This window comes from Astatotilapia calliptera, chromosome 4 (genome assembly GCF_900246225.1).
Source record: "Astatotilapia calliptera chromosome 4, fAstCal1.2, whole genome shotgun sequence".
NCBI classification, from domain to species: domain Eukaryota; kingdom Metazoa; phylum Chordata; class Actinopteri; order Cichliformes; family Cichlidae; genus Astatotilapia; species Astatotilapia calliptera.
In genome coordinates, this window is record NC_039305.1 from 7,529,448 (window position 1) to 7,557,326 (window position 27,879).

The 27,879-nt window shown below is 39.9% G+C and overlaps 1 protein-coding gene across 3 annotated transcripts; it reads right to left on the reverse strand.

The window, feature by feature from the left end:
* Window positions 1-1,891: 1,891 nt before the first annotated feature.
* mrc2 (mannose receptor, C-type 2) lies at window positions 1,892-27,606 on the reverse strand. 3 transcript variants are annotated; one of them, XM_026164327.1, is made up of 29 exons: window positions 27,173-27,606; window positions 21,864-22,256; window positions 19,065-19,238; window positions 18,771-18,935; window positions 17,888-18,001; window positions 17,486-17,629; window positions 17,206-17,397; window positions 15,638-15,792; window positions 15,386-15,490; window positions 11,373-11,488; window positions 11,135-11,283; window positions 9,053-9,270; window positions 8,518-8,660; window positions 8,330-8,426; window positions 8,115-8,244; window positions 7,979-8,011; window positions 7,702-7,868; window positions 7,278-7,464; window positions 7,049-7,191; window positions 6,758-6,866; window positions 6,495-6,661; window positions 6,309-6,417; window positions 5,979-6,217; window positions 5,718-5,880; window positions 5,445-5,594; window positions 5,077-5,190; window positions 4,545-4,724; window positions 4,375-4,398; window positions 1,892-4,274 (listed from the first exon to the last, which is right to left on the reverse strand). In XM_026164327.1, the coding sequence occupies exons 1-29, from the start codon at window positions 27,297-27,299 to the stop codon at window positions 4,054-4,056; spliced, it is 4,428 nt and encodes a 1,475-aa protein (XP_026020112.1). In that variant the 5' UTR covers window positions 27,300-27,606; the 3' UTR covers window positions 1,892-4,053. The 3 variants fall into 3 exon arrangements, with proteins under 3 accessions (XP_026020112.1, XP_026020114.1, XP_026020113.1); XM_026164329.1 differs by having other exon boundaries at window positions 7,278-7,446; window positions 27,173-27,605; XM_026164328.1 differs by having other exon boundaries at window positions 1,892-4,271; window positions 27,173-27,605.
* Between the last annotated feature and the right edge of the window lie 273 nt (window positions 27,607-27,879).

Below are 27,879 nucleotides of genomic sequence, written 5' to 3' on the forward strand. Positions count from 1 at the left end.
AGACAGGTGTCAGGACTGGAAAACTTATAAACAACTGCTGGAGTACATAACCCCTGGATGCTTTAATCTAAGTGCCTGCGGCATGCAGTTGGATGCATTGTGACATCCATCCTAAGTGAGATGGATTACACAGAGCCAGTTTGATTTGAATAACAAGCAATTCACTGGTTCAGATGTTATGCTGCAGAGGTGGAGCTCTCTCACAGGAAGAGACCACAAACTCCCAGTACACCAGGTGTTGGATTTAAAACACTTGTTGGTCTACCGGTTCGAATAATTGTCACGCTGGTGGAGCAGTACCTGTTGTACCTGGGCTTATAAAAATGTATTACCTTTTTGAGATGCAAAAGCTGCCCAACACAGGCAGAAAGCTTTAAACATTTTTTGTTCATGTTGTTCAAAATAGCACAACAAAATCATTAGATGGTCACATTTATGTCAATTTTCCTAAATTAATATAAGCTTTACCACTGTATTGACTTGCATTGTAGGGTATTAAAGTCGGCAGTGTGTCGCACTATATTAATTTGGTGCGTGTGTTTGCAGGATTTTCTTTCCTTATATGCTTTTTGCTGTCTTCATTGTTTCTTATACACTATTTTTCAATTCAAACTTACTTAATATACACTGATCGACTAGTAAGATTCACCTTGGTAATGCTTAGTTCTTTGTGGCACAGATTTAACAAGTTGGAAAGATTTGTGTCTATTTTGACAAATAACATCACACAGTTGCTTCAAATTTGTTTGTTGGACATCCCAAAGGTGCTCTGCTGAACTGAGATCTGGTGACTGTGGGGACGATGTGAATACAATGACTCCACTGTCATGTTTAGAAAATCAGTTTAAGATGATTTAAGCTTTGTGACACTTGCATTATCCTGCTGGATGCAGCCATCACTACACTGTGGCCACAAAGGGATGGAGATGGTCAGCAACAGTACTCAGGTAGGATGTGGCATTTAAATGATTCTCATTTGGTACTAAGGACCATAAAGTGTGCCAAGAAAACATCCATTGTACCACTGTATGCTTACATTATTGCCAAATTCTGACCTACCTTCTATTGTCCAATTTTGGTGAGCCTGTGTGAAATGTAGCCTCAGTTTCCTGTGACAGAAGTGGAACCGGTTGTAGTCTTCTGCTGTTGCTGCTCATCTGCTTCAAGGTTCCACTTACTGTGCATTCAGAGATGCTCTTCTGCATAGTTTAGGTGTAAACTAGGTTATTTTGAGTTACTGTTGCCTTCCTATCAGCTATAAATAGTATGGCCATTTTCCTCTGGCATCATTAAACTCACATCAGTCACCTTTGTTTTTCAATCTGATGCTGAGACTGAACTTCAGCAGATTGCCTTCATTATGCTTATGTGCTTAAATGCACTGAGTTGAGTAACTGAATCGTGCTATTGGCTAATGACTTAAAAAAAATTTTTTGAACAGGTGTTCCTAATAAAGTCTGGTTTTTCCAGAATAATTTTCAATCTCTAATTGGACTAGACACAATTAAACTGAATGTAGTAATTCCCAGCAGTAGCAGCAGCATATCAGACATAAACACCTAAGTCGCACAGAACAGCTGATCTATTAAAAGAATGAGGAAAGTGTAAGAAGTAGTTATGTCAGAAACACACAATAACCAGTTACAGACAAGTGTGGGAGTCAGATAACAACATTCAGCAGCAGAGGTCTCATACAGCAGGTGAGGTGTGCCCTCTTGTGAAAAACATCAACACTGCAGCCCACATTTTCCACATTGATGGTTGAATCCACCTCCCTGCTCGCTGCAAAAGAGTGGGACTAAGTCAGCACTTGGCCTTGACAGATAACTGGTTCCCACAGTCACAAAAGAGTTTGTTTTGGAATTAATGATAATTCACGTGAAAACAAAAGTTTTCAGAACATAGACTTTTATTCATTTCATATAAAAATGACACAAAAACTTACAAATTATCAGGTGCTTCAGGTATCTTCACAGGGACATGAGCCAACCTGCATCACACACACTGGGGATCACACCGATGCTTATCTCACTTTTACATCATCACCTCAGTAGGTTCACATCTACTGCGCATAAAGGCAAACCTTTACAGCAATCCACCAGCAGAGGACAGAGCACGCCCGGACTAAACCCCTGCACCTTTAACATTCCTTTTTCTCTACCTTCATCTCTAGCTCCTCCTTACACTCCTCCTCCTTTCCCCCTTTTCTTTACTTATTTTTTTTCCCGTTTTTTTTCTGACCTTCATGTCCCAAAGCCCTCCTTTGCTGATTGGTTCCAGACGTGCCACTGAGCTCTTCTTGCCGACTCAACATTCCACAGCTGGAGACTGCGCACACACTAAAACACACACTTCTACTTACTCCCTATCCTTCTCCCTTCCCCCTCAATCTTAGTCCGACTCACAGAGCAAAAAGGGCTGTGATTTTTTTCTTTTTCTTTTTTTTTTTCCATAACAGCTTCAGTGAAACACCAAAAGCCTCAGACTGAAATGGCTCCAAAGCATTCCTCTAAACAGGAAGACAGAAATGCACTCAAAAGGCAAGGAAAATATTTGATGAGGCAAATGTGAAAACTTAAAACGACTGAATTTGGTTTTTAGACATTTTTTTTTGGCTCTCATATTTGCAACTGTGTCATTCACATGAACGATGTTTTCTGTTGCAGGAGAATTCGACGTTTAAGTGGCCAGCATTCCATAAAAGGGGGGTATGCGTCCAAATGTCTTTTAAGGGTTTTATATAAGTCAAACCAGCATCATTAAAAAGACAAAAAGAGAAGAGACAGACAGATATAACATAGAATGGGAAAAGTGAATAAAGGGTCATTAAAATGATTAATCAGGAAAATATCAAATTACAACTGCTTTGCATACAAAGAAACTGCTGCCCTTAAAAATGCTGAATCAGCTCCAGATGGCAGCGTGAGAAGCCAAAACAAACAAGTTGGGAGCAGTTACTGAGCCTTAAGGAGAATGACTAAAGGCAAGTGGCAACAAGTAAGACCGAATCAGATCAAGACAATGGAAGAAAGTGCGGAAATGTAGATCATAAAGTCATGGAAGCTCAAAGTCTGATCATTTGATGACAACCTTCAGACCTGCTATACCAACAAAAAGACACTGCAGTCTATTTAAAGACCAGCTTTCAATACAAACTTCTACTTATGTGCACAATTATAGTGTATGCCCTCAGACGGTTTGAGGTCACTGGTCCCTTTCACCTTCCACACATTCACATTTAGACTTCTTCCTCCTCCTCTGCTCGCCTGACAGCTGGTGCCGACGTGTCACATCAGGAAAGAGGAGGGAGGCAGGCTCACAAAACCACACATGCATTATGAGTTACACTTCTCTGCAGCTGCACAGATACTGAAAAGTCAGTGGGAAAGACACATTTACACAAGAACCAACAAAAAACAAGTTCAAGTTCAGGTTAATACTGACGTGGCAAAAAAATGAAAGAAAAAAAACCAAAAAGCAAATCAGAAAAATGACTTTGATCCCGAACAAGACTGCAGATATTCAGATGACAGAAAAATGTTGTTGAAACTGATCCGTAGCTGTGCAATTTTCTTTTGTCAATCAAAATAGGAAGAAAATATACAATGTGAGAAAAAACCTGACTTTGGCACCAGGGAAGGCAGCAAAGAGTTTTTGCATAAAACTGGTTTTATGGTGAATATTTCCAGCTGGGACAAATTATTCCCATCTGATCCATTATGGCCTTCTTGAATTCTTTTTAGGAAAGAGCTGTGCAGATGGAGGTATCTGATTTGTGAAGGGAAAAATCACTTAAACTGTTAGATTTTGGCAAAACGGGATTTTGAAGACAGGGTTTCAATTTAAAAAATAAACATCTGCTGCGCTCCACACAGCCTTTCAGCACTTTAAAAATCTTTTATTGTTTTGTTTTTTTCTCGGTTTTTTTGGTTTCAAAAGTGGCAGCAAAAACAGATACATGCCACAACGTGTATTCAGCACTTTGAAATCAGCCTCTACTGTGTCAGGTCGGGTTCAGTCCCGGGTTGGTCCGTCAGTCCAGGGCGGCTCGGGCTACTCTGGCTGCTCATTCAACTCCATGTCAGACACCAAGATATTCTTCTCGGCCTGTTCTGCACTGTTGGAGTTGGTGCGGCTGTAGCGGGCCCCTTCATAAGAGCCCCGCGATCCAACAGTTCGGTGTCGGTAGAAGTAGATCACGCCAACAATCAGCACCACAAGCACCAGGCCCGCTACCATAACAACAATCAGCGTGGGCAGGCGGTGACTATCTACTGGGTAGAGATTGAGAAGGAGAGATGGAAATCTGGATAAGCGCACACAATTCTGGCTTCAAATGAGCTGAATAACTTAGCAGTTGTGAACAAAACTTACCGTCCGAAGTTAAGATTTCAGCACCTGCGGATGGAATATTGAACAGTCAGTAGTGTGCTAAGAATCTGCATCATAATTTAGGCATTTCCCTTAGCAAATTACTAAGAAACATAATAATGACTGGCAAATGCTGCTTAACATGACAGTTCAATTAACTTCTTTGTGCTTACTGCGAGGCCGTTTGCAGATGACTCCGTGTGTGCGATTTCTACAGGAGCCCGGCTTCCACCGACCAGTGTTGCTCTGGATCCAGAAGCAGGAGTTGATGGAGAGCACAGAAGAAACGACATCATGTCCCTCCCAGTTGGTATACAGCATCTCTGTGCCCTCAGACCACACTAGACCTCTACCTGTGGTAGGAGCATGAGCATAAACATATTCAGAGTGCAGTTTTCAAGGACTTTGTCTTTAGTTTTGCATAAAAGAAAAAAACACTCTGCTTAAAAATTCGATCTTCTCACCATCTCACCAAATATGTTTTGTAGCACTTCATATAAATTATCAAATTACTCTAATAATAAGATAGTAAATGAACTTTTCTGGAATAAGGAGACTCGCTTGCATTTAGTAATTATACTAAATAAACTGAATCACAAAAGATAAACTGCAAGCATTTCCCTTCCACAAGTCTGTCAGCATGGATTTTAAATCTGCTGCTATAGAGCGACATAGAAGAGACAGGCTGAGGCAATAATGTTGGACCTTTCACGCTGACACCCAGCCAAGCTCCATGTGCCTGTTCTGCATAACTCTGGATGTGCTCCCATACAAATCCATTCTCTGTCTCATCCATGATAGAGAGAAGTTCTGCTCCGACTAGAAGAGACAAAAAAGAAAGAAACAGAGATGGAACCAAACTGAATTGATTACTAGGGAGACAGAACAGTTCTGCCCCAGGCTGAATGACAACGTTGCTAAATTTAGTATTATTGATGTATTTTGTCAATCATGTTTGCCGTGGACAAGGACAGGGCTTTTGTATTTAATTGGTTTTCAATTTAGTGTTATAAGCTGTACAAGCTGTACAATAAAGCTAGTGGAGACGTGTGGTTTCTGAGATGCTTCCATACTTTTTTTGCAGGATCTATGTGCATCATCCTGCAGTCTAAGCAGCTGCAAATTGAAGGCGTAACAGTGGTTTCTGAAAGGGACCCAAGCCCACTCTCCCAGAGACTGGGGGCACATGCCAGGGTAGATCCACTGATGAATCACAGGCTCATCTGGCAAAAACAAAACATTTGAATGTAAGTCAAAATGTTGTCAAAGAATATTCAGTCCTACTAAATTGTTATTAGCATTCTTTTTTAATGCAGTCTTATATTTGGTTGTTGATACACACATACCACTCATTTGACAGATAGCAGCATCTAGTCTCGAATCACAGGGAGTCACAGTCCATTGCCCTGTGGTGGTCATGTGACCACATCCAGCCATCAGACTAGGCTCTCCATCATTCCAGTTTGAATATGTGACATCTTCATTATTCAGCCAGGTAAAGCTCCTTCCCTGAACCAGAAAATAAAAAATTATTTCACTGCAGTTTCTCTCACACTGATAAAAAGCTTTTCAACTGATATTTGTATTTTTAATTATAATCGGCTTACTCCATAGTTGTAAAGCCCAATCCAGGCTGGCTGGCGCAAGCTGTTTATAAGCAGTGTGAGGTAACCTTGCTGGAACGGATCCTTCACCCTGGCAAGAGTCCCATTCAAAGATTCACAGAGGTGCAGAGCACCAGTCCAATCCAGGCGTTTTTTCACTACTCGATACGTCACTCCCCCCAGCTCCACGGGCTTAGACAGGGAGGCAGGAATGAGGGCCGGAGCCGGAGGGAGACCTTGTTCTGAAGTCAGATATGATAGTTAACTAACATATGTAATTCTTATTATAGCACTTCTTAATTACACTGTCATAGTAATAAGTGATTATCAGACCTTGTTGTCTTTGACAGATGAAGCCATGACTTTCCATCTCACATGCTCGAGAAGCCCACATGCCTGTTTTCTTCTGCAAGTTTTCATGATACATCACCACACAGTTTCCCTGAAGGGTGACAGTGAAATATTTAGAAGAGGAACAGACTGATGACAAAGCCATGACATAAAAAGTAATGTGAGTACCGGCGTCTTGTTCTGGTGTGGTCCGCTGTTGTCGAGAGGCTCGCCAGGTGCCCAATTTGTGTAGCTGAGCAGGCCAGCTTTGGCCCATTTGAAATTTGCTTTAGAGTCTGAAGTCAAACCCACCCAAAGTTCAGCGCTGGCGTTCTTCAGCAAAGTGGTGACAAAAGCTGTGAGGAAGAGAATAAGTTGCACGACAGTCTGATGACACACCTCGTCCACCTCCAGGTTTTGACTGTATGCCATTTGTATTCTCCTTTAATTACCTTGCTGCAAATGATTGGATATCACTGCCAGGACACCTCCCTGACTCTCACAGTTGAGCTTGGCTGCGGACCATGTGACTCGGTTTGACTGATCAAATACTCTGAAACACTACACAAGCAGACAATATCGCTGTTTTACTGTAGTCAAGTTGCATAAGGATGCCTGAAATACAGCATGTGCTCTGTTGTTATTGTAGTTCTTGTACTTTACTGGCTGCATGCAAAATTCATTTGAGTCATCATTCGTACAAATGACCATAATACGTTATGCTGTTACACTTTTAGCTCTACCTTATGCTGAAAGGAAGACCATCCATCACGACACCCTGATGGTGGATGAGGGGATGGTGGAGTTGGAGGAGCGGTCCCTGTGACATTCACTCTCTTACAGATGTAAGGCAGGTCAGAGTGGCACTTTTGATCAGCCCAGTCCTCTGTTTGGGTTTGAGAAAGACACGCTAATGGAAATACTCTGGATTTAAATGAGCTTCTCACTATATCTCTTTCCAGCTGCTCTTACCTTTGTTGGCTGACATGCAGATGCATTTCCGATCTCTGCTGATTGGGAGCGGCCTGCCAAGGGCCCAGGCCACATAATTTAACACCGAGTGATCAGACCATCGGAAGCGGCCGTCATTTTCATAGGTGTGAAGTCCCAGCCACCAGAGGTCACCTTCCACCTTAGACATCTGAAGGTGGGACACAAACTGTGAAAAAGTGTGTCTAGGCATAAGAGGTCTGTTTATAGAAAAAAAAGAGTACTACAGATTTATACCACAGTATCACTGTAAATGTCTAATTATATAAATAACTGTAGTTATATATAGTGTAATGGTTAGATTCTGTAATGATGAAGCTGGACTTTACTTGCTTGCCAAGACAATGGCAATTAATTTCAATTTTTGGACTAAATTAGTTCCTGTAAATGATGACGAGCACCATACCTTGCGTAAAGTGTTGGCCAGGAATGTCTGCTCCTCTGCTGAGTGAACCGAGGCCAATGAGGAATCAAACCAGGAGCAAATCCTCTGGGCTTGGTCCCAGGTGCTACGGTGGTCAAAAAACTTATACTCAGCCTCCCGGAAGCCAATCCATTCAGGTGAACTGGTGCCTGAATGGAGCCAGGAAATTAAAAAACATCAACAAACGTTGACATGTAGAAGGAAGGTTTTAAAATAAAAACAAAGGTGATAAAAAGAAAGCTATGAAAATAAGACAGACCTTCAGTGATTTCTGGTACCTTCTCAACACTACCTAAAAATACAAGACAAAAGTTGTGACGACCAACAAGTATATGTTTTGACAATATGTATTGATCCAACACACGATTTATGCTTAAAGTCCACGGCTGTTTTACCTCTAGGGATCTTGCAGATCCAGTCTAACTCAGAGTCACAGTGCATGGCCAGCCAAGTCATACTACCCAAGTCTGCCGCAGCACACTGCCGTATGTTGTAGTAGTACCGACCAAAGTTCTGGTATGTTAACTGAGACACAAGCAAGGATTAAACAGATTGCATTTGAAGTATTTTTCATCACTCGACATGTAGGCTGCTTGTTATCATGACTCACAGCTAGTCCATCACTCCACTTCCAGCTTCCATTGTCCATGGGGTTCCTGCGATTCAGTCCAATCCAGAACCAGTGCTGCTCATGTTCCTCTGACTCCCTGTGGGGACACATCATCGCCATCAGCCTCACCACCACTATCCATGCCATTGTCAATGTGGCATATCATCTAAACAACAATCCACACACACCCAAAAGCCTCATGTAGGATCTGCAAAACAAACTGCTCCTCCTCAGGGCCACTGATACTCAGCAGGTTGGCTCCATGTTTCCTGCAGAAATTATGAGCCCGCATCCAAGTTAACTTCTGTTCCAGCTGGGAGAAATGAAACACCTGAACAGAGATGATGAAGATGTCATTCAGTTGAATTAATTCTGTTCTTCAAATCTTGTTGATTGCTGAAAGAATTAATTCTGTTACAAGTGGCAGATTAAAATTTCCATAAGTAAAAATTCATTTCTTTCTACTGAAACGCAAAAGAAAAAGAAAAGAAAACCTGGTGCCAGCATGGCAACACAAAATTGTGCAACCAACCCAATTTAGAACCAATGGGAGGGTCTGCTGCAAAAAATTCACCAGTCATTGGCAGATGCCACCCATAGATGCCATCTGGCACCAAGATATAACTAACTCCATACCTGCACAAGTCTGAGCACCACACCACTTTGTTATAAAAGAAGTATAATTATTTTCTTTTCTTTTCTAATAACACTTTAATTTTGAACCTTGTAACAGTAGCGTAGGTTGCTGTTGCTCTTCCAGTCGCTGGGACAGGACCCGCTGAGGCTCGGGGTGGGCTGAGGGACGGGGAGCTCGGGGCTCACAGACGTGTTCTGGTTCTGACGGCAGATGAATTTGGCCTTTGATGATGCACACTCCCTCACATCCCACAGACCTGCTTCTGTGTCCGTCGCCATAGAAACACAGCCGCTACTAATGTTGGCTGAAATAGATACAGGGGCGATACGTAGGTGAGTGGAGAGGAAAAGAGGCTGCACTGTGGAAATGTGTGGAAATGATCTAAAGGGAAAAATGTGATTATGCATTACTCATTGGGCAATTATGGCTGTTGAATCTTGTATTTAACCTTTCTCAGTACAGACAACACGCATTAAAATAACTTGTTGCTCTATTACTCACCTCCCTTAAGGTTCATCCATAAGGATGACATATTTGCTGATGGGAAGTGATAGAATGCTGCACATAGAAATTTCAAGCTCTCTTTTAATCAGGAAGAAATGTCAGGCAGAACTATGGTGCAGGCATATACTGTGCAAAGGAAAAGTGCAGAGAACGCTTCAAAGAGCACAAGCATCTGTTTTAAACTGAGTAAAGTTCAGACAGTTTACATCTTTACATCCATTAGTGACAAGTGTGCATCTGTTTGATTTAGAAATTGTTTCCATTGTAGATCTAAACTCCACAATGGTCAATATTTTACTGACAGAATTTCCTTCTCTGCTGCTCTGATGGTTGTTAAAAGTTTCCCAAGAAGTAGTCCAATTTTAAAACATTAAATTAAAAGTAGCACAAAAGCACCCTTCAGGCTAATTGCAACTGCTGCTGATTATTTTCCAAGACACGCAGATTGTCTGTTAATCAAGACTGCCTAAGAAGTAAATGCCTCTAAATGTTGTTCTAAATCTGTATTTTGGCAAAAGAATAAAACACCTGGGACCAATCTGTTTTCTTCTTTGCACATTAAATCACAAATTGGCTCTGAAACAGAATTCATTTTGATTAAGAGACTTCACTAACCTACTTTTATTTTAGGGGCTATTGTAAATGACCTGCTATTATGTAAGCATAATGCAGCTAGCAACAAAAAAGAAAACAAGAAACTTTTGCATGTTCCTCTTTTCATTTTGTTTTCTCTTTTCTGTTAATTGTAGTCAATCAAACAGGTAATTCTCCATACAAAAACTCCAGGGTGGAATGATTGTACAGCATACGTATTTAATTACCTTAAAAAACAAGAATTGGACACAAATAAAAATAAAACCAAACTGTACAACCAATTCTTGTTTTTTCAATCACCTGGAAAAAGAATTGTAAAAAAACAAAAAACAAAAACATAAAAAGGCCCAAATTGGCATAACATTCATGACTGTGAGGAGTGTATGTAAATTTCTGAACACAGCTGTATTTTATTCTTATTATTATAACAAAACAAGACCCCCCCCCCCCAATATAACAATTTAAAAATAATATAGCAAATATATGAAAAAAATAAAGCAGAGATAATTAATCAGTTAAATCCTTAAACTAATTGGCTAATGTAAGTAGTTTAGTGATAATACAGCCCTATCCCAACTATCAAAGGCAAGCACATCCTGGACAGTCTGTAGCAATGCTATCACAGAGAGACAGACAACCTTTCATGCTAACGGTCACACGTACTGTAACTGTAGAATAACCAATTAACCTTGCATGCATGTCTTTGGACTGTTGGAGGAAGCCGGAGCACTTGGAGATAACCCAAGCAAATACAAAATAATCCATGGAAACTCCCCGCAGAAAGAGCCCCAGCTAGCAGATGGATTCCATTATATTATATTTACTTGTATATTATCAGAGAAGAAAAACTCAGCACTTATTTACTGGCAAAAACTTGTTCAGTGGATGTATGGTGCTAAAGGATTTTTTTTGAAGATTGTTTAAAATCGTCAGTGGTTTACAGTATATCAATAATAACTGATTTAAAGTTGCTCTGCAATTGTTGTAACAACAGTACAGTTACCAGCAGTACAATATCAGGTCATACTGTACATGCCATTCTGCTAATTTAAATCTGAAGTGTGACCCACCTGGCTGGTCTCGATTCCAGTGGGTGTAGGACACTTCATCATTGGTAATCCACTGGAAAGCACCGTGATTTCCCTTGTTACGAAGACCAATCCAAAAGGAATCTCCAGAGCGCCCGAACACCAGGCTGCTGGCGAAGGCTTGCTCAAACCTTTAAAAGCGACGAGGTGTTTTAGGGAACTAGGACTGACTTTTAATCGGTGCAGGGTAAAATCGCTTCCCTGTCAGTGCAGTATTTACCTGTTAGTGATAGTAATAAGTGTGGCTCCTTGGTCCTCGCAGAACTTTCTGGCTCCATCAAAGGTGAGCATTTCTTCTCCCACCCAGTAACAAGCAGGACTGTGCCACTTCCAGCCCTAAGAAGAAAGGAGAGGAATTTAACAGGATGTGGAGACTTATAAAACCAAAAAAACCAAAGCCTTACAAAATAAATATACCAGTCAAAGAAAGCAAGCATCTACAAAGGTTGGGCAACTCTTCAAATTTTCTAGTTTAAAGTGTGAACGTCAAAGTGCATCAAAGCACACACGGAGACAATCATACTTATTTTTGGAAAATGTTTTCTCTCAGAATCATGACCACTGAGTTATGCAGTTTAAATTCATTGTGTTTCACCAGAAAGAGTTAGACGAACTATGTAAAATCATGCAAGACCCACCACGCTGTACTTTTTTGTGGGAAAAATACAGCATATAGTATGTTTCCATGCAAAGCATTTGAATGATATTTTTCACAAAACACAAATTAGTGTATGTAAAAACAGAAAGCTGATAATTTTCCATTTGCAGAAAGAAAAAAAAACCTTTTCCTGGACTCAGTCCCTCCTGCCACCTCAGGTACTGTAGCTGTGGTCATGTACAGACACAGAGTGCAGCCAACATGTAGAAGGGGTGAGATTTTGCATGAGAACGATAGAGAGAGACAGGTTATATACAGCACTGTGTGAATAAACCCAACCCTAGGCCTTTTGCACAACCACATTTGCCATCTAGGCAGAAACCCCAAAGGTTTCAGCTGCTTGAGAAGCATTATTTCCTGAAACTTACACCTCCCCAAAACCCTTTGCTAACCACCCTTTGCTTGTGTTGCATTCAAAACATTAAACAACCCGTGCTGACTGATGTTAAATTTCCAGAACGCTACATAAATGATTTATTTCTGCTAGTCTGCAGTGTTTTTATATGTAAATTATATAGAAGCATAAACAATCACCCATATGCCATCCATCATTTGACAACAAATGGTATGCTGATGTTCTGTAGATGGAAGTACACTATTCCCAGCACACTTACTCACACAAAACATGGACACAAACAATGGAGCACATTGGGATAAGTCCCTTTGATGCTGTAACAAAGCACATATATAGCTAAGAAAAAACCCCCAACAACAACTATAACTTGCCTTCCCTTCATTTCTTTAACAAGTTCCTTAATGTGTGTCTTTTATACTGAGAAGCTAGCATGAAGTTGCTTTTCCGAGCGTTTTTCTTTCTAGAAAAAAGCACTATGGTAGCAGTGAAAGTAAGTTAAAACAATAATGATGTGGGCTTGACAGCTGAAAAACAAGCCGAAGCTTTTTTAAAGCAGCTGAGGGAAGCTTTGGGGGGGGGTAATATTTTTAGCTTGCTAATGTATGGCTTGCAGGAAAATCTGTTAGTTTGAGTATATTAGTATGAGGAACGGTGGCTCTCTAAAGGTGAAAGACACAGATGACTGAAATAGTAAGCACTATTGTTGAGGCAGTTAGCTAACTATGAATGTACTGAGTTGAAACAATCCAGATCAAATGTGAGCTCAGACACACTTGGCCATCAGAGGTCGGTTCTTAAGTCCATCTCACAGGCCTGAGGGAGCTATGTGACATGAAAAAGTGTCTGGGATCACATTGTAAAGACACCTTTTCATTTTGCAGTTTGCTGTAATTCCATACACACTCAAAAAATGAAATTGGGTGGTTGTTACATGTACAAGATTCAAGCTTATAATTTGAACTAAATAATTGCATTTTTCTATGGCGAACGTAATTAAATCATGTAGCATCTGCATGAAATTCAGCAACTTAATTTGTTCTTGTTGAGATGACATGATACAATCTAGTAAGAGTGGTTAGTTGCCTGGACTCATGAAGTTCACAAGATCACATTAGATGTCAAACTGCAGGAAAAACGCTGGAGTTTTAAGAGGCAGACAACTACACCCACACCATGTGTATGCTATCGCTATTTATTGTGGTTTAACCTGTCAATGACAAAAACATACAGAAAATTCTTCATCAAGCCTTGTAATCATAGCTTTCCTAGTTTTGGTAAGCCTGGATTGACAGCTTGGTGGCATGATGGTTAGTGGTGTTGCCTCACAGCAAGAAGGACCTGGGTTCAAATCCACAATCTGGCTGGTTTGCAGTGTGTAATTAGAGTTGGGTTAATTGGTGATTCTAAATTACGAATGAATGTACAAATGGTTGTTTGTCTCTATGAAATCATCAACCCCCATATTGGTTCATTAAGCATGACTAGCAGTAATTGCCTTGATTAACATAGTAGTTGTTCAAACAACAAGATTTCATTGCATTTTCCTAAAGTTTTTAACCTGTGTAGAATGAATTAAAACAAATTTCACTCTACATACTTCAAGTCAATGCAAGTATACTACGTTGATCCAACATAATCTGATTACATTAAACCACCAAATCCCAAATGTGTTGCTTTGACATGGTCAGAAATCTGTTATAGTACTTGGTTAAATCACGTGGAAAAAGGTGCCATGATTAAATTGTGTTCATCCAACAACAGATTTTTTGAGTGCAGGAAGGACATGTGGGGAAGTGGGGAAACACCAAGTTCAGTTTTCAATTATTTTAGGACCTCCTTTCAACACAGCCTGGTTGAAGGACCATAAGCAGTTCCAGTTGTATTACCCATCCTGCCTGTGGCATCAAATCTGATGTATTTCCTCCCTGATTATTTACACATGAAGCAAGTGTCTGTGTGGGTTCTCAGTCAAACAGGTCATTGTAGTCTTAGGAGCTGGAAAGGAAGGTGACTGGACTTCTTTAAGTTATTAAAGTCACTGTCTTGAAGCAAGTGAATTATCCAGATAATTAAAATAGTACAACTAGAAGCCAAAAAAGCAGAAAAACAACAGCTATCACAGAAAGTTACGGCTTCAGTGAGTAGGTGAAACAACAGCACAGCAGTATCCATTACATTTTCTGAAAAATGAACCCAGCACTAGATGGGGTAAATGGCTTCAGGATCAAGCAGCACAATATTGCTGAAGCAGTCAGTGGGCTTTCTGTCATTGTTGTTTCACATGTTGCGTGAAGTGAGCTCATCTGCTCGAGACAAACCGCACGGCTGCAAGACCCTGCAGCACAGGCCATGCCAAATGACCCCTGTCACATTACCACCCATGATGCCTCGGTCCCCAGGGACAGGGAGGCAAGGATTCATTACACCAAACAAATGGTCCGTCCATATGCAGAGCTTTGCTGAATGTAACAGCTGAGAAGCAACACGACCCTCAACTTGAGATCATTTACATCATAAATCAGTACTTGGGAAAAATATATAGCTGAAAACACTGCTGAAGGGCATAAAGATGCACAGATATGAGCTGTAATTTCTCTTCTCGCTACAGTGATCCGCTGTGTGAAACATTAATCAAAAGGCCCGTAAATGTAGTACGTGCACAGTGAATGCTTCCAGCGATGGTCAGGTACAAGTGGTGTAAAGTCTTGTGTGGAGAGAAGTATGAGCTGTATAATCAGGGACAGATGCACAGATGCCACATCTTTTTTTTTGTATTTGCTGTACACACATGTTGAAACAAAGAAACACAATTATTTTAATTTATTTAGAGTTTTTTTTGTCCGAGAGAATAGTTTATGTGCGCAGGACTCAGTCTCTGTGGTGCACCTTGTTACTTTCCAAGTTAAATTATGATTTATATTCCAGTTACAGTCTGGGGGCAGTGGAGTGGAGTTGAAGAGTGAGAGATTGAGCGGAGCACATGCAAAAGAGGCCAAAGGTGAAGGAATGGGTGAAATATTCAGAATAATAATTATCCTGTCAACAGCTAGAATTCTATGCTGAATAGCTCTGAATACATTATTTATGGTAAAAGAGAGGGAAATATAGAAAGAAAAAAGTCTGTGTCTACAGTAGGAATGAAACAATTACCAGTAATCTAAAGCATAAACAGTAAATGTCAAGGAGAAAATCAAGTATAGAGAGAAGAAAGGAGTTATACCTTTTTACACTGTTGGTGCTGTGGCTTCCCATCACTCTTTGTTCCTGGTTTTTTGCAGATGGAGGGCAGGGTCAGATTACAAGGGCTGTCATCCCAGCGGCCCTCCTGCACATCATTGGCAAGACACAAACAGAAAGAGAGAAAACAGCTGGTAAATATATACAAACGGAGTCTGGCTGATAGTCAGGGTCTGTTACTGTGGCATTCTTATGGCCCCCTGGTTAATGTGAGGGTGCAGAAGGGATCACTCACAGGTCCCCACATGGAGACGCAATCTTCCTGGGTGTTGCGGAAGTTATTGGGTTCAAAGGGATGCCAGTAGGTGAAGATAACAGGAGTGTGATCAGTCCATTGGAAGTCCATTTGCATGTCAGTGTCATGGAGCCCTACCCACAATTGCTCAGTGTCTAAAACAAAAAACAGACTGTTGGGTTAAAAAGATGATTATGGACAAAAGAAATAGGCTTAAGTTCCAACTGTGACATTTTCCATTAGGTCTGGTAATTCGTTGGAGCGGTTTCATGACTAAAAATATGATTCCACACTTTGTGTGCTGTTTTCAAGCTCAGGAAAGAATGTGAGAAGGAAGGAGAGAACTGTCTGGTTTCCTCTTTATTTAATCATGAAGATTGGAGGCATATAGAGGGTTGCTGCAATCTTTTTAAAATCAAGTTAAGGACAATTTTAGAACTTTTCAAGCAATGAAATCTAACAGTACTGGTTTCAGCAGTGTATGCTGTATCACCACTGCCACATTTGTTAACGTTCAAAACTGTGATGCAGATTTATGATGTGCAGAATGTCTTAAAAGAGGATTACTGTTCTGCAGCAACATGACTGTTTCATAAAGGCTTCAACTGCTTTCTTTTTAATAGCTCCAAACTTAAAAGTTTTCAGCACATGGCAGTAAAACAAAAAACACTAACTTGATCTTCTTTTCGCTGCTCCCATTAGGGGTCACCACAGGGATCTGCCTCCAACTCACACTATTCCTAGCACTCTGTTCTGTTACACCAACCCTCTGGATGTCCACCTTCACTGCACTCATGAACCTTCTCTGCTGTCTTCGTGTTTTCCTCCTGTGTGCAGCATTATTCAGCATCCTCTGCTCAACATATCGACTCTGCACATGTCCAAACCATCTCAGCCTTGCCTCTCTAAATTTGTCTAAAACTGATCAATTTTGCTGAGTAAATTATTATATCCAATGATATTAATATATAACTGCATTATAAGCAGAATTTTAAAGTTTTTCATCATATAAGACATTTTAAAGATTCACTGGATTCACAGCAGGGAAATTGTAAAACAGTATTTGTTTTCTATCTATTTACTTTATTTTTAACATGGTATATTAGAGTAAATAATCAAGCTTTTAAAATGAAATTCTCTTTTAAAATTCACACCATAATCACTGCTAAAATACCAGCATGTTCTCTCCCATGTGTTTAAAACAAAACATAAAATTTCAGACATTTCGGTTAAATTTTGAGGATTTTTTTGTGAATCTACTGGGCTTTAACATCAGTTATGTAAACTCTCCTTATTGGGCAAAAATCCTGTGTCTACATTATGCCTGAAAACAAAGGTTTTATTCCCTCAACTTGGTTATTTGTAGGAAGTCTGCTGCAGAGGCACTAGGAATCTGCATTACATAGATGTCCAGTTAAAGCTGAAACCTATTTGAGAAACATTTGATGAACAAAAGTGTGGTAACATCAAGAAAAACATTAACTTTGATTCATTTTTGACTTTGAGAGGAAATAGTACAGTACTATAAAAAACAACAACAACAAAAAAACCCCCACTAACAAACACACCTTTCTTCAGGTCACGTATGATGAACTCCAGCTCAGGTAGAGTGTGGATGCTAACCAGGTTGGCCTCCATTTTCTGGCACGTTTTCTGAGCTGTATTCCAGTCAGTTTTCTCTGAAGTAAGCTTATAGCAACCAGCCTGGAAGGCCTGCCAGCCCACATCACACTCATATTTCTCATCATCTGCCCACGAATCTGTGTAACCAGAGAGATAAAACCCATCAAAGTTGGACTTTTTCAGTGTGGTATTACTGTTTGCATTAAGAAACATAAAAAAACGAACCAGTGGTGAAGGGGTCAAGGGTGGCGTTGGGTCTTTTCTTGCAGACATACGGAAGAGCAACTGAACAATCGCGGTTTTGCCAACGACCTGATGACTCAGTTCTTATTACAGCACAGTTCTTCTCTTCAGCGTGATTTGGCTGTTCTGAAGATGAGTAAGAGAGACAAACTCTTCAGAAAATCACTGATTTCCAGGGTGTCAATCCCAAAATACTCTCAGGCTCAAATACTGTGGTTGCACCAGAGAGCTGCCAAGCAGGTGTTTGAACTGAGAACTGAACTAAAAACAAGCATGCATTTTTTCTCAGCCATCTGCAGGAAATAAACATTCAAAAAAAGAAAGATCACAGACACTTCAAGCTTTAAAAAGACAGAAAAGCTTGAACTGTTTTTACAGGCCAACCTTGCTCCCAGTTGAGATACTTGAGTGGTGAGGAGTCGGCCCACTGCCAGCCTCCACTGATGTCCAGGTCATTGAGGCCAATCCACAAAGCAGCACTGTAACCAGTGAGTAAACCTAAACAACAACAACATCTTCTTAAAATAAGTAAAAAGATAAATGAAAATGGTTTTGCTATGTGAAAGTAAAAAGTTACTCAACTCTGTCAGATTAGCTGTGACTTTAACAATCACCACTGCACCAGGCAGATTACACAATAGTTATGTAACAACAGTCTAAGTGTAGCCTAATATTGGCAGGACAGTCACAAAATTCAATATTCCTGTTGGCAGAGTGAATCTGCAAACCAAATATTCTGTTTGCCAATATGTTACACAGCCTGAGGTACTGAGTCCAGTGGGATCACACCAGGCACATCTGCATATTGCTTTTATTTTTATGGTCACTATACAAAGCAAAGCCTGTTTTTGTCCATCCATCCTTCCATCCATCCATCCATCCATCCATCCATCAACATATCCAGTAAAATGTCTCAGTTGGGTTGGAACCAATCCTAGCTGTCCCTGGGCGAAAAATGGGGTACACCCTGGACAAGTGGCCAATCTATCACATGTCACCAGAACTGTAAGGTTTTTATAGTCACTGATTGTGGAGTTGAGAAGGTGAAAGCACATCTAACAGAAGTGCAAGAAACACCCAGAATCTCCCAGAAAACCCAAATTCTAATAGATTTTACTTTTCCACTGTGATCAATTGTTATGTTGTGAATCACAGCATAAAAATGTAATGGCATAGAACTGTAAAGATAGGGTTTCACTTTATATAATTGCATTAAAGAATCAAGAATAAAGCATATTTCAAACAGCAGTGAACCTCTGCACATTACCATTAATGTAGGTCTGCTCATGCAGCTTGGTGATGCTTAGCAGGTCTGCCCCCTGCTGCCGGCAACTGATCCGAGCCTCACTCCATGATAGGGTTGCCTGGAAGTTAAACTGGTAACAGCTGTCTGTGACCGGGTCAGTATCCCAGAAAGTTTCACAGCCATTACCTGACAGGGCAAAGAAATTAACAAAAAAATTAGAGGAAAGTGAAAGAATCACTTTAATGTTGAGGACTGAGAAATATAAATGTAAGACTACAGTATCTTGTAACATCAACATATAAGACTATAACTTACTCTTGACAGGACAGAATCCCCAAAGCTCGTCTTTGCCATAGTCATAGGTGGTGGCACACCAAAGATGGCCATCTTCACGGCCAGTGCTGGTACAAGTGTGGAACCACTGGCCATCATAAAGGAAGGGCAGGTAGCAGGGGCGACCATTAGAGTTCCCCTGAATTGTATAGATCTCTGCAGAGTAAACACAAGAGAGACTTTAAAATCCTGCATGGAGCAGCAGAGAAAGTCTGTGTTTGTTTTCTTCTGGAGCTATGCTTGTGAACTTTTCTGAACTCAAATACTTTATATGTTTTCTCAGCAGCTTTTATAATCAAACTCAGGGTAAAAAACAGAGGATGAGCTTACAGTCAAGACAGTAAAGTCAAATAGTGGTCAGCGGAAGGAAGAGTAAACAGGCGGGGTTTCCAGAAAGCCAAGTGTCTTTTATCATGAACATCAAGCAAAAAGAGTTCAGAAATTCCTATGATATTAGAAACGATTAGCCCCAACTAATTATATTCCAAAGCAAAATCGTAAATTATACATTAACAAGAAATTATGTCTGATTTCTACTTTTTTTTTCCATCCTAAACTCGCCATTTTAGTCTCCACATTCCACAAGTATAGTACAGTGTGAAAAACAGGGTGAAAGCGAGGGAGTGTGAGAGGGAGAGGCTGGATCTGCGGTGCTACCAAAACAAGTCACGCCAATGGAAAGTGAGGCAGACATGTTAAATGAGAGAGGAAAGATTTCTGAAGCTCCCTCCCTGACTTTCTTCTCTGCCTTTAGCATTGACCGGCTCTTTGGCTGCAGAGGAGCCGATGCTCGGCTGACTAATATCAGAGGCATTCCTCTCCATGCGCAAGCAGACTTCATAAAGGAAGTTGTAAAGATTGCCACTTGAAAGTTAAAAATGTCAATCCTCCCAGTTTGCATGCCACAAAACAAGAAAAGGGGAGAAAAATATAAAAGGGCGACTTTTCTTTTTTGTGTTAACTGCAGCTGAGCACAGCATGTTAACTACAGATTTATATGGCTGACCGACTCTAGCTGTAAAATTTTGTCAAAGAACAACTGTGACATTTGATAATGGTAAGAATGGAACTTAAAGTGGAAATGGGGCTTGGGTACCAACCACAATGGTCAGATTTAATCTAGATAGAAAACTAAATATACGAAATACAAATATACTTTAGGTCAAGAACAACTTGTGTGTGTTTACCGGAGTTTACACACACAACACACAATGTTTTTCCTTGGATTTCCGGCTGGCAGCCAGTCCTCTAGCATTCCCTAAAAGCAACATGTTTTAAAATCCATTTGATCGGATACAGCTGTGGCATCCACAGCAGTAAGTCTATCTGCCACACAGACGCAGAAAACACGCAGAGAATGATGACCTCACTCAGTGTGATCATACAATGACCTCATATGATGTTATGTAGTCATACAGGTGAGTCTATAATTACAAACATTCAATCCAATCTACATTTTTAAAGGATAATATCTCTGATTTCATATTGTATTTTTGTGAAGCTTACATGATTTTGAAATATATATTCATCTCTATGCGAGAGCAAGAAGAAGCGAACTTGTGATTTTAAGGGTTTCTCAAAGTGCTGCCTGTTGCAGTTGCAGCCCTTTGTAACATTTTATGGGATTTTGCAAAGGCCGTAGGAAAGAATGCGCCTTTGCAACATTTAATTCATCCACAGCTTATGTCATGCTATGACGCAGCCGTGCAGAAGGGTGCCAACTGTGCATTCCTCTTCAATTTATACTCTTCATTTCCAGCAATCAAAGTAGACTAATACTAACACAGAATACCAACATAATACAGCATTCTTGGCACAGACACATCATAAACACACTCTTTAGTGTGAGTATGTTTTTCTCAGTGTGTCTCTTAATCATGCTGGATTCCTAAAACATCACTCAGTCTTCAACATTTGTGAACCCCCAAACTAAATCTTGATCTAAGCTGCCTTTGAACAATCTTATTAGATAATAAACCATTTTATTGTTATTGTGCAAAAGGAATAAATTATTTGAACGTTAACAGCTTACTGCAGTTTGGAGTAAATATATGGCATGCATTGGCTTATAACATGAATATTAGAGCTACTTTAAAAACACTCTGAAATGAACATATCAGATATAAGAAGACTTACAATTAAGAATTTTTGATTTTCACCAAGGGTTTCATTATTTTCATAGCATTTTAACAACATTTCTGGAGACTGCCGAAACTCAGGAGAAGTTGTGTAATGCAGGAGGATAAATACCCTAAAAATCAGAATAACAACAAAAAATACTCATAAAAACACAAAGAAACTGTCTTCTGGAGGAGCTCCTCAGCACATAATCCAATACAAAAATACAGTAGAATAACCCGAGGAGAACAGTTCCCACCAGGCATTCTTAAGTTGAGCTGAAGGATGAATGATTTAGAATTCCTCCTGATTATTTCACAGAACTGAGCTACTGGAATCATTTGCTTTAGGTCATTTAGGCAAAAGAGGCTCAACCAACTAGAAATTAATTAGTATATGCGTGTTAAATTAATTAACTATTTGTGGCTTTTATAAAAATCAGAAAACATTATATGACTAATTAATTCAAAAGAACTGGCTCGTGTGTGTTTTCAATTGTTTTTTAATCTTTCATTAATTCTATTTAAATTTTTGCTTATCGGAATGCTAGTTTTAAAAACAAAGTTATTTCAGAGTGACAGATGTATTGGCACAAACACAGATAAAGACTATCTACCAATTAGATAAATACTGCAAATTTGAACTGATAACAATTACACCTACCCTGATTTGTTTTGGAGCACAGATCTTGCAGCCCACCATGTAGAGTCCATTTGGAACGGCCTACTGTCAGATTCCAGGGTAGATCTGATAGAGGATAGCTGTTGAAGTTGTCCAGCACTTGGCCACAGTTCCAGCTCCAGCGTACTTTGGGGGGTTCGCGATCACAGGTGTATACTCCTAAAGGAAATTTATCCAACTTCAAGCTGCTGTTATTAGCGATCACACCCAGGCACAAGGAGGAGCCCAAATTGAACAGCCGCCTCCGAGTCACCCATTTCCAGCGCTGGTTGGGTTCCTCACAAGCGGCTGACAGGGCAAGGGAGCGATCCTGCACCCCCAGGCACTTGCCCTGGCCCTCAAGGTAGAAAGCAAAATCATCAGACTTGGCAGGCGCTGCGCAAAGAGAGAGATAGAAACAACATTAGCACTCAATCTAGCTTTTGATAAAAACAATATCTTGTTAGCAACTGCTGGAGCAGCAGAGGTCAGAGGCAGGATCAATATCTAGTGTAGAACTAGTGGAAGTTGTGGACTCTGATGTCCAAGTGTGACACACTGCAGTGGAATTAATTTGCTAATAATCCTAAAGTGACCCTAAAATCCTTCATAAAAGTTATATTAGAGTCTTAGGCAGGGGGGAATTGCAAAAATGACCTGCTATAAACTGTTAAAAAATGGCTGTGAATGTCTTTAATTCAAGGCTAGTGATAGAGGTTGAATCATTTCTCCATCCTTCAGGTTTCAAGAATTTACGCCATTCCCACGCTTTAACATGGAGTTCTCATATTGTTCAGATTTCTCAGCTCTGATGTCTATATTGGTATTATGGCCCTTTTATAATGATTCTCTGAGAAGCTGCAGATGCCTGCAGACTGGTGTTGCTGCACAGAGCCTTACAGTATTCACATATTACCATTACCCCAAGTAAAATAAAACATTACCATAAAACTAAAGCTATTTAAAAAAGAACACATCCTGTGTGGTTGGATGCAAGCTTCAATGACAAAGATTTTCTGTAACAAAACCCAGCACCCTGTTTCAGAAAATGTTTGTGGTTTATTTTAAGTCTGCCTTTTCTTTTCTTTTCTTTTCTTTTTTAGAACAAACCAAGAAATCAGGACAGTCAAGGCACTGCTGTGTGTCGTGGTGAAGGCAAAAAACAGACAAAAACAGGCAAGTCAGAAGCATAAAACTGACCTAAAATTAAAAGTATTTCAGAACAAATATTTCCAAAATAAACAGAAATATGTTCTCTGTGGTTCTGGGTTTAGCGATTGAGGGACAAAAGCGAGACCCTCAGCATTCCTACTCAGCAGGCTCCTGAAAGAGACCAGGAAGAAGGGTAAGAAATGGAAAAATCCCTGGGCACTGTGGTAATGGCAACATGAAGTGTCAAAGAAAGGTGTCGGGCCACCATGTCCTACCACTAATAATGAATCCATTCATCTATTGATTCTCAGAGTTTACGGAACTCAAATCAATTACAGGGACTATCTGAAAAATAATCCTTATTGGGACAACTCAGAATAGTTCAAGTCAAAAGTCATCACTAATTCACTGTCAAGGGGTCAAGGGTTCAGATTTTTCTTTCTATATAGATACCTTAGACAAACCATTGCTCAGCTAAAACACTACAAACCTCCCGTTCTGATTTTATGGATGGCGAAACAATGAAGACTCATAATGAGTGCCATAAAAAACACATCCCTATAATCTGAAGGAGTCAACACGCCCTTCTACAGGCTCTCAGCCTCTGTGGCTGTGTTTCTCAAAAGCAATATACGCTCTGATTGCAAAAAAAAATGGCCAAAGCTCAGTGGCAGAGCAGTTCAGTTTGAAGTACAATGTCATCAGATATGAGGCCAACCTGCTCTTAAGTTATAGCAACCACTCATACAGCAACAGCGAGACAATAGGCTTATTTACTACGAGCTCACTTTTCTAATCATGAGAAGAATTAGATCAGAGGGAGTAATTTGCCTGAATGGGGCACAAAAGCCATTTGCTTTTACTTCTTTTCAGGGTAAAAGCAAGTGGGAGCTTATACTTCATCGTCCAAGTTAAAAAAAAAAAACATTCTGAATGCTTCTGAGGCAAAACTATCTTTCCATGTGTCTGTATTTCTACTCACTCTATTATTGCACTGCCTGGCAAACGTAAATATACTTCTGACTTTTCTGTGACCAGTGTCTTCTGTCTCTTCGGTATTTCCTTCAGCCACAAACCAAAGCATTTAATTTTATAATTAGCAGCTTCTAACTTATTTAATCTTCTGATTCTGTTTTTTTAACTGTGCTGCTTTGCCTAGAAGTTAGAAATCTACCAAACAGAGACATTTCTGGAGTAAAACCAGTAAAATGCAGGGATTTTTGCTTAAAAATGACTCACTAAGAATTCTTTCCAGCTCATATAAAATGTTCTATCATTGACTTGTTCTCAGCTCTAAACGGTAAATCATTCCTGCTTTCCAATTACAGAGTGATGTGTGCCTCAAAGAGGTTATGCTCCAGTCTTTTTCAGGATTTAGTTACATGTCTCACTGTAAATAAAAAGTTGTGTGAACACTTGAGTAGCTCAAGTTACACAGTGCTGACTTGTTAACAGGCTGAGGGATAAACTGAAGTAAATCACTTTGATGCTATTCTGAGCCTTTAACAATAGGAGTTATATAATAATAATAATAATAATAATAATAATAATAATAATAATAATGATAATAATAATGATAATAATAATGATAATAATAATAATATTAATAATAATAATGAAGTGCTTTAAGCAGAAGAGTGCCCGTGGGAAGAGTTTCACACAGTACCGTGCCAGTCAACATCTGGATTACACTGCACTGAATGAATTTCAGTGTGTGAATATATGGTTAACATTAATACAGTGACAGGATGAGACTCTCCTCTCATAAGCTTTTGAACCATTAGACAACCTGAAGCTGAAGTTCCAGACATCAAGAAGCAGACTCGCAGTTTTAATTCCAGCCTGGAGGCGACACGACTGAATGTTTGATGTGAGAAAAACTCCCGGGCAATCAGAGAGAGTGCAGAATTCCAGATTAACTTTAAGTCATTGAGCCCTGTGAAAGCTAAGCCACAACAACTCTCCTGCTGTGATCTCATCCTTTTCTTTGCCCTGTCACCCCCTTTTTCAAAGCCGAAAATGGTTTCCTACCGAAGACACAGGCTGAAACACATGGCCAAGAACAACTAGCAACAAATGCCAGGAAAGCCAGATATTCCCAGAACCTCAGATTCTTGAATGCAGTCATCTGTTGGAACAGACTGGAGAATAATACTTAGAGATACGGGCAACAAGTCAGTAGCAAGTCTTGGCTCAAAACATTGTTCAACAAATTTCTCAACATTACACTATTTTGAATGTGACAGATGTATGAGATAAAACAAAAAAAGCAGATCTTTAACTGGTCAGTGTGATAAAATGACAACCAACAAACAGACAGGAAATTCCAGCTGGCTGCTTTTGCTTCATTGGCGTTTTATGGTGGTCTGGCGTTTGAAGCAACCCTGACTGTGGATGGGCTTTTACCTCATCTGAGGAGAAGGGGTTTGGAGAAAAGAGTCTATTTGCATTTTGCAGCCACACTCTGAAACAGAGCGAACAGGAACCTCTGGGAAAGTGCAGATCAAATTTAGAACCCAGAGTGAGAATAAGTGCACCCCATTGAAACTTTCCATCACTCCCACACTTGTAATGGTGATAACAGTTTATCACAGTGTAGGTTTAGCTGTTAAATCAAGTGAGAAACAAGCCGGCTCTATTTCTGCTGTTAACTGTGAGACTTGTATAAAACATTTTTAAAATAAATTTAATGGAAGCTTGGCGTGAGAGCTTAGCGCTGGAGGATGTTACATCAATACTGAAAATGGATGTGAAACTTATTCTGAAATGGCATGCCATGCTATTTTCTGCCACTTATATAAAAAGAACAAAAACAAACAAAAAACAAAACAAAACCCAAACATATCTTAATCCCTTTTAAACCCATCATTTGTTTGAGCATCTACTAAAAATCAAACAACATCCAATGAAAGATTTAAAACAATTGCAAAATGCTGGCCTATTTTAGACCAAAGATATTTTGGGGGTAAATCCGGTGGCTATGAATTGCAAAATCACCCACAAAGCAGGACATCAGGAGGCAGCATGTCATCTTTTAAAATCAGTAAACTATCATAATCTTTTCACATCTCATCCATTTGGTCTAAAAAACCTTGACAATGGCAGAGAGGTGCAAGTCAGTTCAAAACTAACAAAAAAGGATATTTATATGGCATAATCCAGTTCATGAACTAACCACGACCTTCAATATACTGACTCATGTTCTGAAGTTCTTTTGTGTTTCTCAACACAAAATATACTGCATATTGAACTATATTGATCACAAATTCAAAGGGAAAAGAAAAACACAAACGCACACACAAAAGGCTTTTTCAGGCCTATTTCACATTTTGTCATGGATTGGTGTGCAGACTGACATCCTCAAACTTCAAAGTGTTAAACAGCATAAGAAGCAATTTAATCACATGGAAAATATTAAATGAAGATTGGTCAGAATGCATTGCCTAACTTATTGAATTTCTTTGTGGTAGCTGCTTGTACACAGTATTTAATCATTCATACAAAATGAAGCAAAATAGTCACTGACAGGTTAAGCCTAGTAAGTCTGACAAACTTCTAGATGACAAGCATGAAATTGAGAGAAATTAAGCAAATCTGATTTAAAGCCAGGCGTTTAAAAGCAAACAATAATGTTATCTACCTCTTTTCTAATCTTTGGAGAATATGTGGGTTTTTAGGTGATGTGCAGACCTAACAGTTATGTAGGGCCGGACTGAATGTGTTAATTGCAGCCTGTAACAGGATGCAAAGGTCACATCTGCCCGCAGGGTGCCAAATGAAGCGTCTCTCCAAGTCGATTTTACAAAGCAGTCTAAAGATTCCCATCCGTTACCAAAATAGATCAAACAGGCCTCTCAAAAAGGTGCCTTTCTTTGTGTTTTCTGATTAACTTTACGCATAAATAAGAATCACTATACAGACACTAAGCCTGTAGCCTCTTTCCTCCTCCCCCAGTTTTTCTCCACATCTGGTTCCACTCACTGCTTGGCCTTTTTGGTTCGTGGCATACCAAAGCACTAAAGCCACAATGCGAAGCTTTTAATGTATTTTCCGCGTGGAAGTCTTTACCAAAACAAATGCATGCACAATATGGTTACTGCCTTCCTGCTTTTTCTCGACTTTACATGAATGAAATCAAGCAAGAGCTGTTTTATGCTCACCCGTTACGCTCTTCTTCAGTTCCAGACTAAAGATGAATAAATATAAAGTGCATTTGTAAAGTATAAGTTGCCGATTTGTCCATGTTGCCCCCGATTCCTTGTTTCGGTAACTGCGCTTGCTTTGCATGCTCGAAGCCGCACACGCCAGCACAAGCTGCAAAAACACCCAAATGTGGAGAAACAAAGTAACGTCGGAGCAACTCACGGCCCGACTGTTTGACTCCGAGGACGGAGGATGCAGAGCTGGTGGTGGCGAGTCTGACCGCTAGAGCTCCGTCTGCCTTTCAGTCAGAGGAGAGTGAAATGAATGGAGCAGAGTCAACACTGAGAGTGTGTGACGGTGTTGATATGGTTCCCAAAATGAGGTCCGAGCGTGTCATACAGGACGTCGAGTTGTACTTCTATAATGTAATGTCTTAATGTTTGCTTAATCATCCAGGTAAGCAAATCCCAAAAGGTTGATTCTGTTCATCTGGACGTAGCGTTTCCAAAGGGAGAAACGTTTCGTCACTTACCCAAGTTACTTCTTCATTCTCAGCTGACTACAGGTTTCCCCAACACTGCACATGACGGAACTCAGTTATTGGACAATGTACTGTCTTTGGAATCTAAAAACAATAATTTTTTAAAAAAGTAATAAGGCCGATATCTACATTTTAAATAAATTATACACATATTCAGTGTTTTTGACCGCAAAGTAGTGCTAA